The 16,831-nt window shown below is 53.0% G+C and overlaps 1 protein-coding gene across 2 annotated transcripts in view; it reads right to left on the bottom strand.

The window, feature by feature from the left end:
* Positions 1-15,919, bottom strand: part of MPPED1 (metallophosphoesterase domain containing 1) — a 69,453-nt gene extending 53,534 nt beyond the window's left edge. Inside the window, exons 1-2 of one of the 2 annotated variants that reach the window (XM_016188319.2) lie at positions 15,600-15,919; positions 3,951-4,267 (exon numbers count right to left, since the gene is read on the bottom strand). In XM_016188319.2, coding sequence (XP_016043805.1) covers positions 3,951-4,174 — 224 coding nt within the window. In that variant the 5' untranslated portion in view covers positions 4,175-4,267; positions 15,600-15,919. Of the gene's footprint in view, positions 1-3,950; positions 4,268-11,022; positions 11,307-15,599 lie in introns of those variants that run through there. The other variant, XM_007523452.3, reaches the window with a different exon arrangement.
* Positions 15,920-16,831: the final 912 nt, after the last annotated feature.

Below are 16,831 nucleotides of genomic sequence, written 5' to 3'. Positions count from 1 at the left end.
TTATGCCACCACCCCCAGGAAACCCTCCACAGCCCCACCCCTGATTCCCCTTTCTCTCTGTGAGCTATACTAAGCTTAATGGACCTGTCTGTGCTGCTGAAGGAGAGAGAAGCTAAGGAAATCATCCCACAAATGAATGTATACCTAGGCTGAAGCGGAAAGTAAAGTGTCTGCCTCAGTGTGGGGCAGTATGGGGGGGGGGGGAGGGGGGCGGAGCTTCTGAGGGAAGCATGCAGGGAGATTTAGGAAAGGTTTCCCCTAGGAAATGACAACTGGGCAAACCCTATGGGATGAGTTAGTGCTAACAGGACGGAGAACAGGAAGACAGAATGAAGAGAATGTGCAGACCCGGGGCAAGAGGAAGAAAGGAATGATCCAGAAAGTAGAAGCAGCTCTAGAGCCTAAGGAAGAGGGCGTACAGGATGAGGCCGACAGAGGCAGCACACAGCCTGGCCCAGATTGGGAGTGGAGGTCCAGCACACAGCACTACTACCCTTACACCCCCACTTCCACTGCATTCTTCAAGGACCCCACAAGGGCTGGGATGCTGGGGGGAGAGAGGTTAAGTCGGATGCCCCAAGTTCTACCATCAGGGTTCTACTGAACAGTCAGAAAGAAGAGCTGCCATCCAGGCTGCCAGTCCCCCCTCGAGGCCCCTAGGAGATGAACACCCTCTCCCTTAGACACTCCCTCTTGCCTCTTGCTAACCCTCAGGCTGCATGCCTACCTGTCCCCTCCCGGGCTTCCTGTAGGCGTCCTTCAGGCCACTAAAGGGTTTCTGGGTCCCCAGAGCCAGCAGTCCTGGATCTTGAGGCCATGAGCCAGAGTCCAGAACCAGGACTGAGCCATGCAGACACAGAAAGCAGCACTAGGCTCACCTCCACTTCTGTTCAACATGTTCAGGCTGGCAGTGCTGCTGTTCAACACAGTCTGTGGATTTATTGATAAAGCCTCTATCTCTGACCCTTCGCTCCAGCAACAGAGCCCCAGCCTCCACAAATCGAGGGCAGGGAGGTGGCATCCATCCTTCTCCAGTCTCCCCCTCACTGTGGAAACCCACACAGCTGGTTCTCTCCCCAGGTGCTCAGGATGTGGCACCTGAAAGAAGAGGTTGGGGCAGGCAGCAGCCCTAATCCTCTGCCTTGGGCCAAGCTCCTTCCCAACTTCCAGCCAGGGTGTCCCAAGCCTGAGGGAACACTTACCCTGCATAAGGAGTCTAGCACCAGGACTCTCTGCCTACAATTCCTAGTGTCCTACCCAAAGCCCAGATGCCTCAGAACCCCACGGCCAGTGCAAGTTGGGGATCCCAGATGGACAGGAGGGGCAGGCTGTGGTGAATCCTGGCTGTATGGCCTCAGGGAAACCCTGCAGCATTCTCTCCTGTGTCACACACTGTCTACCCCCGCCTGGGCCTGCTCTGCACTGCACCCACCCACTCTGGGCATTAGCACAGGCAGCACATCACAGCCAGATGCAAACACCACAAGTAAGTGCAGAGCAGGATTCACAGCAGGCAAGAGGCCAGCAGTTCCTAACTAAGCTGAGTCCTCCGGAGCTACCTGTGGGCATCTCGAGCAGATGAATGGGCACACGTGTGAGCAAGTGACCTGCAGTGGCCAGTGTGCTACACAGGGAGACAACCCCTCTGTCCTCTGGTCATCCACTGCCATGCTAGGACACAGCCTTGACTCCTTGGGCTTCTACCGGGGCCTTTCTGTGGCTCCAGCTCTGGGGCTGGGGGTGTCTGAGGTAGGGGGTGGGGGTGGGGGGTACAGACAGGGATGCCATGAAGCACAGCCCTACAGGAGCTTGCACTGCCTGCTCTGTGATGGCCAGGAACCTTCAAGGGGGTGTTACACCAACCCCTACCTGCTCTGTCTGCGTACAGGGACAGGAGTCCAGTGGACACCCACAGACTCCAGGAACAGTGATTTTCAACCCACCCATCAAAGAGAAACCCCAACCTAAAAAAGGACCCACCCCTTCCAGCAGCAGCCCTACCAGACTCTAGCCCCCAGAGAGGGAAGGACCATGTCCCCAAGACCCAGGGTCTGCTGTCAGACCCAAATCTGCCAGTCTCATCCCCAAGTGGCCATTGGAGGGCAGCTCCCCCAAACAAACTGCCAGAAACTGCAGTCAGCAGCTACTAGCAATGCCAGCCTGCAGCTCCCCCGCGGGCAGGGAGCCTGTCCCAGAGCAGTCTGCAGGGGAGAGAGAGGACGTTCCCCAGACTGCCTGAGTGCTGTGGGTGAATCGCACCCACTCTCGCAATGAAGGGAGGCCTTGAGAAGCCAGACAGTTGGTAAGTGACCTGCTCCATCTTTCTGGGTTTAAAGCCCCCAGGGCTCCTCTCTACAGAGTCCTCTCGCAGAGTTTTGCTGCTGCAATCCCTTGTTGCCACTGGTCCCTAGAGGAAATGCTCCAGGTCTTGGGGTGGGAGGAGTCTGTGCCTCAACCTCCCTGGGCCATCCCTGCACCACTGTCTCCTCTCTCCTCCCTCCTCTCTCCGTGGAGCCCCTTATGATCCAGTCCCATCATGGGAACACCCCCAAAGGTACCAAGAAGAGATTCAGCAACAGAGTGTGCAGTGGCAGCGCTCTCATTCACAGATGTCACAGTCAGCGGACACAGGGCAGGGCAGGCGGGACAGCTCACCTGGACAGTGTGGTGCTTTGTCATGTGTACAACCCAGGCTCAAACTCACACCCCCCCCCACTGCACAGGAGGAAGCTTTCTGTGTTGTGAGGCCTGTCCCTCTCTCCCTCTGATTCTCTCTTTCTATCTGAAAAGGTTGATGTGGAGCTCTGAAGGACAACCAAAACAGAAAAAATGCCCTGGGTGAAGGAGAGAGGCCTGATCTTGAAGGTGAGCCAATTGGACCCTGTCCCCCTTGGCCTTGGCAGCTATGCAGGCTTGTAGGGTCTCCCCCCTCCCCCACCTACCCAGGCTCCCACACAGGGCTGAGGGAGGGAGAGCGGGTTAAAAGAGAAGCTCTGGGGCCCTCTCTGGGGCCAGGCAGTGGTGGCACACCTTTTTGAGTGTATATGTTATAATGTGCAATTACTGCTGTTCAAGCGCCACCTATGAGGAAGCTTCATTAGTGGTCAAGGAGTGCTTCTCTCTTTCTCTCTTCCTCTCTGTCTTCCCCTTTTTTTTTCTCAATTTCTCTCTATTCGCTAGTCAATAAAATATATTTTAGAAGAGGCTGTTAACGAATTCTACAAAAAAATACCTTTAAATAAAACAAAGTGAAAAAAAAAAAGAAGGAAAAAGGAGATGCTGTACAGGAAGCCACCCCAAGCAGGACCAGGAGTTTGTGCCCCTCTACCAGATGCCATGAAGGGGCAGCTGGCCAGCAGTCGGCCCTTGGGCCTGGACACAAGGACATGGGGACCTAGGGCAGTCAGGGCTTTGGGTTTGGGGGAAGCAGAACCAGAAGTCTGGATGCTGATGAGAAGTCACCTCATTTGTAAATATTTGTAAAGCATTCTCCCGGCCAAATGAAACAGGACTCCTGGCCAGAACAGGACCTCAGGCCAGCGCTCTGCAGGTCCCCACAGGGCCGGCCCTCCTTCCAGCTCCGGTGCCAGGGATCCTACCAGGCAAGGAGCGGTAAACACCTGAGCCTGGGGGCTAGGGAGGGAGCTCAACCCATTAGAGCACCAGCTTGAAGGCCTGAAATCCTAGGTTCAATGCCCAGCACCACCTGATGTCAGAGCTGAGTAGCTCTCTCTCTCTCTCTCTCTCTCTTTGCCTCTCTCACCACCCCGTCTGTCTGTGTGTGTTTCTTCTGCTCTTTTAAAATAAATAAATAAATAAATAAATAAATAAATAAATAAATAAATAAATAAATGCATCTGGGCCCAGAGGCCTGTAGGACCCCCAATCCTAAAGGTCCCCCCAGCCTACTTTCCCACCCCCTAGATCCCCGGGCCCAGGGGCCCACTCACATCTGCACGTGCGGCGGCTGGAAGCGGCCCTGGTTGATGTTGTAGAAGGTGAAGGCCTGGGTGGGGTTGGAGCTGTACTCGTCCACCTCGATGATGAGCCGGCTGTGCTGGTGCCTCCGGGCGGCCATCACGTGCGACTGGGAGAAGGCCATGCCCAGGCCGCAGGGCAGCAGGGCCAGGGCCTCTGCCTTCAGGATGCCGGGGTCCCACCTAGCACGCCACATGGACCTCTGAGGGGCTCCCGGGCATCTCCCGCCACCACTGCCTCTGCTGCTGCTGCCACCACGGGCGGGTCCTGCGCCAGACCTGGGAACAGACTGAGGAGATGGAGCAGAACCATGCGATAGTTAATCTGTTTGGGATTTGCTTTATTTAATGTCAGATGAAGATTTAGAAAGAGGGAGGGTGGGGGGATAAAACACACACACACACACACACACACACACACACACACACACACACACATACATACAGTCACACAGCTCAAAAACTCATTACAAATCTTTCCAACTCAGCAGTTTGATGAATATACTTTGGTAAAAAGAAAAGGGGAGGGAGAGGAAAAGGGAGGGAGGGGCCAGAACCCCCGCCACACTGTGCACGGATGCGCACGGGCTCCAGCGTATTGAGATACGTAAGATCCTTTTTTTGCCCCTTGGACACAGTCCTCTAGACCCACCCAGTGACAGCCACAACAACAAGACAAGGCTGGGATTCTGCAAATGGGTGGGGGGGTGGTTTTTCCCATTCAGAATTGGGGGAGAGGAAAGCTTGCCTTCCCACCCCACTTCTACCCCACCGAACCCCCAAACACACCCACTCACACCGGACCTCGCCCCACTCGGCAAGCCCAAGCAGGTGCAGACGCAGATTCCTTCCTCCACATCCATTTCGCCTAAAGATATCTTTTAACAGCAGCGCTCCAAGAAGGGATTTTCCCAGACAGATTGCTGTATACCAGCTCAGCTCAGGGGGTGGCGGTTGGTGGTGGCAGCAGAAGTGGGGATTGGGGGGGGGGAGCCTACTTAAAAAAAAAAAAACCTTCCAAAGTACCTTATAAGGATCTCAGGAATTCTATGCTCCCAGTTGAGCCTAACAGCTACTCAGAATTATCAGTTTGCAAATGCTACGGTGCTGCTCCCTTTTTGTTGTTGTTTGTTTTTCATTCCTTTTGCTGGAAAGTTTCCGTTGCATTTGCAGTGAGAAGACCGACATGTCCCTTTGATTGACTCCAGCCTGGTTCTGGGACATGCTGGTGACTAAGGTGCAGAGAGAGCCCCCCACCCCCCACTGCCAGCCTCAACACCACCACCCCTGCACCCAGAACATTTCATGTTCTGCTTTTGCACAATTATCCTTTTAACTTAAAGTCTTGTTTTGTTTCCGTTTCTGGCTTTATTTTTTGTTTGTTTGTTTGTTTGTCTTTTGGTCATTAAGACCCTCTAACAATTCCATTTGCACTGCATTTAGCCAAGGAGAAAATAACATCACTCCAACTGGCCCTGGACAGTCACATCTCAGTCACGTTAAAGGAAGAAAAATCCCCTTTGCTTTGCGCTTGGAAGAAGAATCGACACAGTCAGGAAAACAAATTAGATTAGGAAAATGACAAAAATTAGAGACTGGAGAGCATTTTAATTATGTGCAAAGGAAAAATGGATTATTAATTTTTTTTAGAAACCCTGATGCTCGTGCCCATCCTAAGTGCAATAAATAACAATATCATTCTCCCCCCTCACCCCCCCAAAAAAAAACCACATCCAGATTCACAAGATATAGCTCTCTTTTCCATGTAGCAAGACAAGAGTGTATTCCCCCAGAATGCACTCGCTTCTTTCTTTGTCCTGCTCTTTGTTTCTGAGTCGACTGACTCTCCCAGCTGACAGAGCTCTGCAGGTCTCTGAGTCAGGGTGTCCCACTTTAGGATTCACAGAATCCCAGCCCATGCCCAGCCTGCCTGTTACAGGGGGGGCTCAGAGATCTTGCCTCCCAGATCTGGTCAAGAGTTTGAACCCCACTTTTGCGATAACTTGCTGTGTGAGTCAAGACCAAGTTCCTCACCTCCCTGAGTTCCCTCTACTGGGAAGAGGGTTTACTAGTAGCAACACCACTGGCCAGGGCAGCTGTGCAGGTTAAAAGAACAGGTGCCACATGTCTGCATGACAGTTGTCACTGCTGCAGTAATCACCATTCTGCTTATTCTGAAACCTGTGTACGCAGGGCCTGCCATGGGCAGGTGCTGCCCAGGTACTGTGGTATCTGCGATTCAGGGGTGTCAAGTGTGAGCAATGTGGGGCACAAGCCCCAGAAAAGCCCATATTCTCGGAAATGCAAAGTGTGCACATCTCCAAGGAGCTTCTGACGAGGGCTGTGACCCCAGGGGTGGCCCCAGCCACAGTCCAACCTTGTAGGCCTGTGCCCTACTGGCTCAAGAGCCCAGGGGGCTTCAGCTAGGTGAGGGGGCATGCTCTTTTGAGTCACCTCATTCAAACATAGGACAAGCTCCCCCCACCTAAGACCCACTCCTGACTAGGGCTGAGTGTGGCCACGCCTCTTGCTTTCCAGAGAAAGGTGCTTACCCAGCAGCAGACCACCTGGTTGGAAGGACCCAGCTCCTTCTGCCCAGACCCCTCAGCTCTTCTCCCTAGCTGGCTAGAGCCCACACCACTCTCAGCACAGCTGCCACTTCCTTAGTGAGCTTTCATCAAGGTGCCACATGCCCGAGTCCCACAACAAATCTGGGTGTCCCCTGGGGACAGAGCCTGGCCTCTCTCACTGGTCCCAATGTGTGAGTTCCAGTCACTCCCCTGCCCCCACCCCTCCACACTGTGAATCTCCCAGGGCTGGTCCCTTGCCCACAGAATGGAGAGAAAAACCAACTTACCCAACACAGCCCTCAAGATTAAACAAGATGACGTGTACACACTGTCCCCCCCAAGCCTAGCACACTGTTCCGCTAACATGGGCTAATATTATCATTGTTACCTCTTCTGTACCCATCACAGATCCTTCACAGACAATGAATTAGTGAGTGGAGAGATGGAGAGATGGAGGGAGGGGTGGACAGACCGACAGATGAGGCATGCATCCTGCTTTTCCCTGATGCCCTGCATAGCCCCAGCAGAGTGGGGCTTGGCCAGAGGTTGAAGAGTCCCCACCCTGTCCCCTCTGTTCACCCACAGTGCTACTAGGAGGCTGGCTAGGCTGTGCAGCCTATGTGGAAGGGTCCCCCTGGGGCCTCACCACCCCTGCAAGCCCCACAGCAGCAGGAGCAGCTCTCCGAGCCCGGTTTCTGCCAGCACAGGCAGGCGGCGCGCACGGCGTCCGTCCCAGGAGGCGCCAGGCAGTGAAATGCTGCATTTCACATAAAGGGGGTTTGCAACAGGCCCGGCTCAGAGAAATCAGGGAAACTGGGAATGCAGAGCCTTCTTTTAATACCCATTTAATATTTATGGAGCCGCAGCAGCACGTCAGCCGCGGAATGCGGAGCCACAGAGGGGGAGCAGTGCTCCCCAAACAAACTGCTGGTAGCTTGGGAAGCGTTCACACCTGGTCCAGAAAACAGCACAACAGGCAGGCAACATGGGGACCTAGGGACACACTGGGACCCGCTGCAGAGAGGCCACCTGGTCCCCAGCCATGGGAGTGACCTTGAAGGAGTCACACATCCTGGCTGGGCTGCAGTTGCCTCTGGGGGGGGGGGTAACACAGAAGGAGACCAGATAAATAATTTAACATATTTACTTATTCAACAAATATTTACCACGGCCCTACATGCCATCATGATTCCAGGCTGCAGAAAGAGAAGCAGAAAAGCAAACAGGTCACTGCCCTCCAGGAAGTGAGGGGTGAAGGAAGGAAGGCAAACACATAGGTAATGTCAAAGATGCTCTCTGATAATAACAAGGGTCTAGAAGACAGAGCCAGGTGATGCTACAGCTAAAAAGGAATGAGGAGAAGGGAGTTGTTAGATTAAAGTGATGGTCAAGGAAGGCCTGTCTGAAGAGCAAACTCGAACTTCAGACTTGAACCAGAGGAAGAGAGAGAGAGAGCAGTCATGCTCATAGCTGGGGAAAGAGGACAGGGGTGAGGAACAGCAGTGCAGAGGTAGGTAGCATCGGCAAAGATCTTGTCTTTCTGGGGCCAGGTGGTGGCACACCCAGTTAAGCACATATAGTACTAAGTTGAGGACCCATGCAAGGACCCGGGCACAAGCCCCCACTCCCTATCTGCGGTGGGAGGTGGCACTTCACAAGCAGTGAAGCAGGCCTGCAGGTGTCTTTCCCCCTCTCCATCTCCACCTCCCCTCTCAATTTCCCTCTGTCCTATCAAATAAAATGGGGGGAAATGGTCTCTAGGAGCAGTGGATTCATAGTGCCGGCACTGAGCCCCAGTGACTGGAGGCAAAAAGAAAAAGATTTTACTTTTCTTGTTCTGCAACTGGCCAGTGGTGTGATTCTGCAGTGCAGAAGAGGCTGGGCTTCACAGTCACAGAAAGTGGGGCTCAAATTCCATCTCCACTAACGGCTGTGGAAAGAAACTGGGATATCAACCAAGCACCAAGCACCATGCACCTAGCACCAAGCAGCCATGAGGCACCAACCACTGGCCAGTTGCAGAACAAGAAAAGTAAAATCTGGGTGGTTAGCCAAGCCTCCTACTGAGCACAACACTGACCTCACTACCTGGCTTTCCCAGCCATACCTTGAGCCCTGCCTCTGAACCTTCAAACTTGCTGTTCCCTGTCTAGAAGGCCCACTCTCACACAGGTGTTTCCCACCAACAAATCAGCTGTCAGGGCTTCTTTCTGCAAATACCCCAGTAGAGTCTAGTCCTGTGTCTGAGCTGAAGGAGAAGTCAAAGATTGAAAACAGTGGGTGCCTGGAGGAGGCAGAGAGGGAAGTTGTAGGATCCGCCCACAACTGAGACTACAAAGCAACTTTGAGTGTCCAGCTCTCTGGCTTGGAGCTGCAGAGGTACAGATGCCGGAACCCTTCTCCCAGAGCAGTTAGGAGAATTTACAGGGTATCATACGTGCAGGAGCATCTAGCCAGGGCCCAGCATACAGTGTGTGCTCATTAAACATCCCGTTTGCAGCATCCAATTGAGTTCTGCAGACAACTTCTGAGGTTCAGCTGTCACTTTCAGGTAATCAAGTCCTCTACCTGCAATCAAGGTGCTTGGCCCCTTTTACCAGCCACCCCCTACTGGGTGAGTTATCACCTATTTCACTTGCCCAGGGGGTTTGATCAGACATGTCCAGTTCAGCCTGCCCTTCGCAAGTTGTTCTGGGCCAACTCTTTACCACCCTTACCTGGTCAGCTCTGAAACAGGCACACACCTGCTCTGGGGCTCTTGAAACTGCTCCAGGATCTTGGAGCCCAGTGGAAATATAGACCGATCAATATATCACTCAGAGAAAACTAGATGCAAAAGACAGCCCCCCACCCCCCAGAACCACAAGACAGACCTCAAAAAGACCGCAAAAGACTTTCATGCCTAAGGCTCCAAACTTCCAGGTTCAGTCCCCAGAACCACCCACCATAAGCCAGAGCTGAGCAGCGCTCTGGTGTTCCTGTCTATCTTTCTATATCTCTCTCATTAAAATGAAATAAATAAAAATTTTTTGCCTCCAGGGATATTGCTGGGGCTCAGTGCCTGCACCACATATCCACTGCTCCTGGAGGCTATTTCCCCCTTTTGTTGCCCTTGTTGTTGTCGTTATTGTTATTGTTGCCACTGATATCGTTGTTGGCTAGGACAGAGAGAAATGGAGAGAGGAAGGGAAGACAGAGAAGGGGAGAGAAAGATAGACACTTGCAGATCTGCTTCACCACTTGTGAAGTGACCCCCTGCAGGTGGGATAAATAAAATATTTTGTAATAATAATAACAGTGTTTTTGTAATAATAGTAACAGTAGAAAAGTTTTTAAAAAAAAGGTGAAGGAAGGTCTTTGCACCCCAGGTTGTTAAGGCAAAAAAAAAAAAGCACCATTGTGTCTCTTACATTCACTGAATGCTTCTAGTAATAACTGAACAGCCAGGACAAAATCAAATTGTCCCAAGTAGGAAACTCAATCAATCAGGTGACAATCAATGACCACACAGTCTCGATGGTCTATTACGCAAAAGCCCCAGAGAAGCCATGCCCTGTGGCCTTCTGATCAGTCCATTCACCCCTTGAACAGCTTTCTCCACAATGCCACCTGCCTCTTCGCCTCCTTCACTCTGGAGCACCTGCAGATGGCCCATCTAGCAAATGGAGCACCCAGAGAACTACTAAGGGACTAGCTTAGCGGAAGACAGGGCTCAGCGGGCTTGTGTCTCAATCTTCGTCTCTGCATGGTGAGAAGGCACAGGAAAAAAACACTGCCACCTCCTCTGTAGTGTCCTCCCCCTCCCCACTCAAGCAAAATGCAGGGGGGGAGGAATCATAGAGAACGGAGAGGTCACCACGTGTGAGAGGTTGGAAGGAATTCCAAGCCACTCTCACTTCTAACATGAGCTCAAGATGTCGCTGTCAAACTGTCTCATTTTCCCCCTTTGTTTGCCTTGTCCCTGGAAATATGCAACAGATTAGTGAATAGTTAAAAATGTCAAAAAGGAGTAATAAATAAACAAGCAAATAAACACATAAACAGAGGAACTAGAAAGGAAAGGATAAATAACCCAAGTGGAGAAAAAATTAAAAAACTCAGATCAAGGCCCTAAATGACAGTCCCTCTTATGTCTGGTCTCCTTTATCAACTGCAAATTTCCAAGGGCAGAAAATACAGACCCGCAGTTAGGATCAGCAGCTAAGTTGAATGAGTCCAGAAGCTCCGTCAACGAAGGAATCCACAAATACAGTGAAAATCAGACCATGTTCTTTGAAAAAAGGATCAACCACGGGTGGCTTTCAAGCATTCACCACTTAAAAACCTTTTAGCTGGGCCCATTTTGAATTATGACTACATGATTTTTAAATTACACTCTCTAATTCCTCGCCACCCCCCACCCCTTCCGACAGCCGCTGCCGCTTCATTTTCCAATTATGTACTTTTATTTCAGAATGATGAAGAGTGTTACTTACTGGATCATGTCCTGTCTGCTACAAATAGCTGCTCACTTATTCCTTTAATTTTAGACATGAATGCAGTCCGTTCACCCGGCTAGTCTTCAAATTCGGAACACTCTCCATTTCTGAAAGCACCAAGCAAGGTTCAAGACGGAAAGAGACCCACAAAGCTGGGGCTGAAAAACATGTTTGGAAACCAGGGCTCCGCTCCATAAAATATTAGAATCCTTGGTGCTTTCTCTATCCACCTCGCAAATCAGCAATCACATCAATAAGAGTGAATGGACTGGTTTTTGGTTTTGGTTCTCTTCCCTTCAGTTCACATATCTGCCGAGTGGGAAGGAGAAGCTGCTCAGGCCCCCTGCAAACACACACGCACAGATTACCCGCACACAAAAGGAAGGAAGAGGTGCACGTGAAAAAGTCAGCATTCTGCATCCCCACCTCACAGCTCCATCAAGTCACACTCAACACTAATGGGGGCTTGGGACACACTGGGATGGGGGGTGGGGGGACAGCAAGAGGGTCTCTGTGGTCCAGTGTTCAGATACAATGTGCAGAGAAAGTGAATGTGGATTTATAGTTCTCGTGGAAATCTATTAAACAGATGTCACTGAAGCATAATCAAATCGGCACTATGGTAATTCTACACTTAAGTCTGAGATTGGGGCTTTGCCATTTTTCTGATAAGTGTGTGTGTGTGTGTGTGTGTGTGTGTGTGTGTATTTTCTTGAGGGAATTTGCAATTACAGATTAAACCTCCAAAGTATGATCAATTAACCAACCTGTCGAAATGACAAACTTACAAAAGCCAAACTCCCTTCTCCATGCCCCGACCCCTACTTCCTCTTTGTGCAGCAGCCTTTCCAGCAGATACTCCAAGGCCCATAGCACTCCCCAGGAAGGGGAAAGGAAAGGGTGAGGCAAGATGCAAGGAAAGGTTCTCCCTTTTCAGGTAGCCAGTGCAATGTATTTTGCAGCCTCATGGGCTGCGGTACTGTAAAAAGAAAGAAAAAAAAAAAGAAAAGAAAAGAAATGCAAAAGAATGAAATGAAGGGGAAACGATGGGTATGTTAGAAATTGGAAGCAGGCATCATTTTCTCCTTCAAGCGATGAAATTAGCACAGGCCAAGCCAAGAGTCTTTTCATGCACGTCAGTGCTGTGCCTCAGATAAATCCTTTTGGGAAAGAAGGGACAGAGGTGTGGAGGAGTATGATAGAAACAGACTTCCAGGGGTGGGCTGGGGTGATGAGAAGAAGGGCGAATCCTTGGTTCAGAACTTGGGGTCTATCACAAACACCCAACTCAGACTTTCTCCTGTGTGACCAGGCTGGGGTATTGGGCTGGCTGAATTCTCACCAAAAACAGCCCAAAGAGTCACACACAGAAGGGTATGGGACACACAAAGAACATCACAAGCCTGAGTCCAGAATTAAAACAGATAACTGCAATTTGTTAGAGGTTTTTTTTTTTTCCTGTTTATTTATCTTTGACATATGATTGGGCTGCCCTCACTGACCACAGCTAATGTAAATACAGCCAGAGCATAATTAAGATCTGTCTCATTGGGGAGAGAAAATCCAAATAAGATGCTTGTGGACCAGGAAAACAGTCAGACCAGGAAGAGCTGTAATGAATTGAAATAACTGAGGGATTCTACCTTCCCTCCAACACCACCCCACAAGAAGAGTCTCAGCCCCACCCCACCCTTCTCCTACACTGCCTTAGAGTAACTCTTACTTTTTACATTTTTGTCACCTCCTCAGACCCAAGCTAAACAATCTCAGAGAGGACACTGGCTGGTGGTCTCTACCCACGCTGACAGCCACGTCCCAGAGTGGCCCAGCACAGTCTGAACAGTTCTAGCTGCATGTAGCATGCCTCTCACCGCCTCCTCACCCAGCCCCCCACCCCCAGGTGTCTGGCATGTCTGATCCTAGAGGCTAGCCAGCAAGAAGACACCCTGCAAGCACCCTGTCCTTGTGATCAGCAGACACACAGCCATTCTGAGAATCCCTTCTCAGACCCCCACACCAGGCAGCCTCTTCCCCCAGGCCCCTCACTCCAGAAATGCAAGAAGACAAAGCTAACCAAATGCCAACGAGAGAGATCTCCGGATGGAGAATGAAAGAATGGAAAGGGGAAGATGCTTGAAAAGACCCTTTTTCTATTCCCATCAAGGGAGGGGCGGTGGGAGAGGCATGTCACATTTTCACATTAAAGATTTTGACAGACAATCCAGGGATAACGCAGAAATTCCACCCTGAGCTGCAGCTCGCTGCAACTTGAAAGGCATTAACTAACCTCCACTAATTGCATGTTTTTCTGTGCATAGTATTTAGTTGTTAAAAGTCTTCTACTGGCCAGTTAATATCCTTTGCCTAGTTATTCACCATCAGTTCCCAGGTCCAAAATAAAGAGGGGGAATGGCATCGTTTTGATAGATTGAAACATGGAGACCGACACCCACCCCCACCGAATGCTGAAAAACTAGCCCAGAATGTTGATTCCCCCCACCCAGAACCACCCATTTGTAACATCCTGCTTCCACCCTTAATTCCTCAGACAAGTGGAGAGAGATAGGTCCTGTGTTAGGTGAGCACTGGAGGAACTCAGAAATATAGCAAGTTCAGGGGAAAAGAAATGAACTTAAATGACTTTCATTGGCTGAAGATGTAATGGTCTCCTGGGTGGACTGGGAAATGTTTTTAAAGCAAGCTTTTCTTGACAGTATATTCTGTGTGAGGTTCCTGGCTCAGTGTTTAGATTCCTGCAGAAAAACCCCCTCCTCCCAGCCCTGAATTTTTACCTGGTCTATCTATCTCTATCCACAGGGTGCCAGGGCATCAGCTGGGGTGTGAGAGTGGTTCTAAAGACACAGCTCAGTTAGCTGGAGAGACGGCACCCCGCAAGCAGTGAGGTGAAGCTCGAAGCCTGTCCAGAGCATCACAGAAATCTACTTCAACCCCATCCTCCCAAAAACCCTGGAGCCAAAAACCAGGCAGGAAGGTGGCCCCAAGCTGGACTGCTTTCTAGTACAGAACTAGACCACCACCTTCCAACTAATGATCAGCCAGCCAGCTAAGGGACAGCCAAGGAGTGAGCCTTCAAACAGATGTAACCATTTCTCAGAAACCCGTCTTAAGGGGTGGGAGGGGAGATATTTTACAAGTGTCTGGGGCTGCCGCTTACAAAGCCAGTTTGCAGGGATGGGGCACCTAGAAACAGACTTCCTCCTGCCAGTGCTCACACCACAGTGCCCCCCCCCAAACACACACACATGCTGCCCAGCTCCTGGAGGCCTCCTCACCACCTCCATCTGGCTCCAAATGCCCTCAGGGTGCTCTCTGCCCACCAGAAATCTGCCACAACCCAGTCAAATCCACAGTCAACATCCCTAAAGGTGCACTGGATCCCAGGGCCCACAGCCTGGCTTCTAACTTGGATACTGCAGCCAGTTTAGTGGTCTCTCATGACATCCCCTCCATGTGACACATTATTCATAAAGTTGGTTTCTATTTTATTCTTTTATGTTATTGTGTGTTGTGACTATGACCTACCCAGATATCTATGCTGAGTGTCTGGACCTCTGAGAAGTCCCCACCACCGCTCAGCTCTTCCCTTGCCAGCTCAGCCAAACACCAGCCCCACCACTTTTGTTCCCTGTTAAATTTCATAATTGTGCGCCACTTAACCAGCCCTACTTCCAGGGCTGTACAATTGGGACCTTGGAAATGGGGTGGGAAGACAAGCATTGGAGGGGTGCAGGAGAAGGGATATCCCAGAGAGACCACTGGGCAGATGGGGGGCATTCCACCAAGGTGGGGACCTCCTGCGGAGAAGGGTAGGGAGGGAGTGCTTGAAGGAAGGTTCCCCCAAGCCAGGACTCATGGCTGCATGAATGCTCCCTCCAGCTGACCCTCCTCGTCTTTGGCGGGACAGGAAAGGTTGTGCTCCAGGATCACTCTCCTGTGACACTTGCTGGAAGGGACATGCCAGAGGCACAACCGCTCCGTGGCATCAGCGCGCCATAAGATACTGCGGGTGAGGACCGGGACGTACTGGGTTAGCTGCGGATTCGCAGTGCGCGGCCCCGGCAGACAGAAGAAGTGGGTCCGGAGAAGTGAGTGGATGGAGGGGTGGGCGAATAGATGAATGAATAATAGATGGATAGATAGATGGATGGATAAATGAAGTTCCCAGCAACGTCCAGAAAAAGTGACAGTCGGCCAGCATGAGTTCCCCGCCCCCTTTGCCCCCGCCCCCAGAGCCGGCCCGGGCCACTGGTGCGCACAGTAGGTGCTCAGAGACACGGGGCTGCTATTGTCTCTAGCGTCACCTCTCGCACCCTGCCAGTCCGCTTCGGCCGCCCAGAGACGCCTTCAGCAGCCGGAGGCCACCGGCGAGCGGGCGAAAAGTTTGGCTGACCCCAGCGCTCCGGTGCGAGCCCCGGGCGCCCCGGCCATGGCCCCTCGCAGCAGGGCCGCGGGCACAGGCCGCCAAAGTAACTTTGCTGGCTACACCCCTCGCCTGCGGTGGTCCCGGTCGCGCCCGCCCCCCGCCCCCCCCCACTGCGCCCCCTGCGCCCTACCTGACCCCCGGCTAGTCTTCGAGCCTCGGCGGCCGCGAGCAGCAACGCTCACCCGGGGAGGCCGGGGCGCTCCGGAGAGGCGGCGCAGAGGCGGGGGCTCCTCGGGCGGCCGCAGCCTCGCCGCGCGTCCGAGGCAGCAAGTGGGAGCCAGACTCCTCCTTCGGGGGGCGGGGGGCTCCCCCGCTGCCCCCTCCCTCGCCCGCCTGCCGCGCGGCTCGCAGCCTAGCGGGCTCCCCAGCCAGCCGCCGCCCTCCCCGCGCCCTCCCCTTCTCCCCGCCCCGGCGCCGGGAGGGACGTACCGCACCCTCGGCCCGGACCCCGCGCGGCGGCCCGCCCGCCGGGGCCCCCACCAGGCCTGCCAGGCCTCGGCCCTCGGCCCCCGCCCGGGCCCCGCGCTCGCATTCCGCCGACCCGAGCGCGGGATGGAGGGGAGAAGGAGCGCGGCGGCGCTGCGCAAAAGAGCCGCCCCGCACCCCGCCGGCCCCAGCCCCGCGCACCCGGTGGGCGGCGAGCGGGAGGGGGCGCTCTCACCTCGGGATCCGCAGTCGAAGAGGCTGCACGGCCGGCTGGGGCTGGCGCTCCTCCTTCCCGGGCGCTGCGCACCCCCACCCCCAGTCTGGACCCCCTCGGGGCCCTCGAGTGCACTCTGTTCCGGTCGGTCCTTTCCCACCGGAGGTCTGGCGATTCCTCACCCGGGACAGAGGAAGGGGGTAGCTCAGACCCCAGCTCCTCTGCTGAACAGGCCTGACTTTGCCTCCTGAATCTCCATGTCACCTCCTTGGAGACCAGGTCCCCAATTCCCCGGGGCACACTGGGTTGCCAGCTGAGCCCTAAACCAGGCTAGCTAAGCAGATCAGGACCTCCAAGAACCCAGCTCCCGGTCTGAAGAAGACCTTGACTTACTGGGGACTGGGGGGCGACACCTGGCTGTGGTGGTTCCTCCCTGAGGGTGTCTAAGAGGCCCCTATGAGCCAGCTCCTACAGCCAGTGGAAAGGGTTACCCACTGGGCCTCTAGGGGACCTGCACAGTTCAGGCCTGAGTTTCCAAGGGATGGGTTCAGAGCCCCCAACTCCAACAAGCTCCCAGTCCCTCAAACTGTCCTCAGGGTCTCTGTGTGGCACCTAGAGGCTGGCCTACCCTGCAAGGGTGAGTGGGGACCAGGCACAGGACAGTCCCCTCCCTCAATACAAAAGTGAGGACAACTACCTGGAGTGTCTTCTGGGGAGGAACA

Source organism: Erinaceus europaeus, chromosome 4, assembly GCF_950295315.1.
Source record: "Erinaceus europaeus chromosome 4, mEriEur2.1, whole genome shotgun sequence".
Taxonomy (NCBI): domain Eukaryota; kingdom Metazoa; phylum Chordata; class Mammalia; order Eulipotyphla; family Erinaceidae; genus Erinaceus; species Erinaceus europaeus.
The sequence above is the reverse complement of the archived record's forward strand: the minus strand, read 5'-3'. Positions and strand labels throughout refer to the sequence as shown.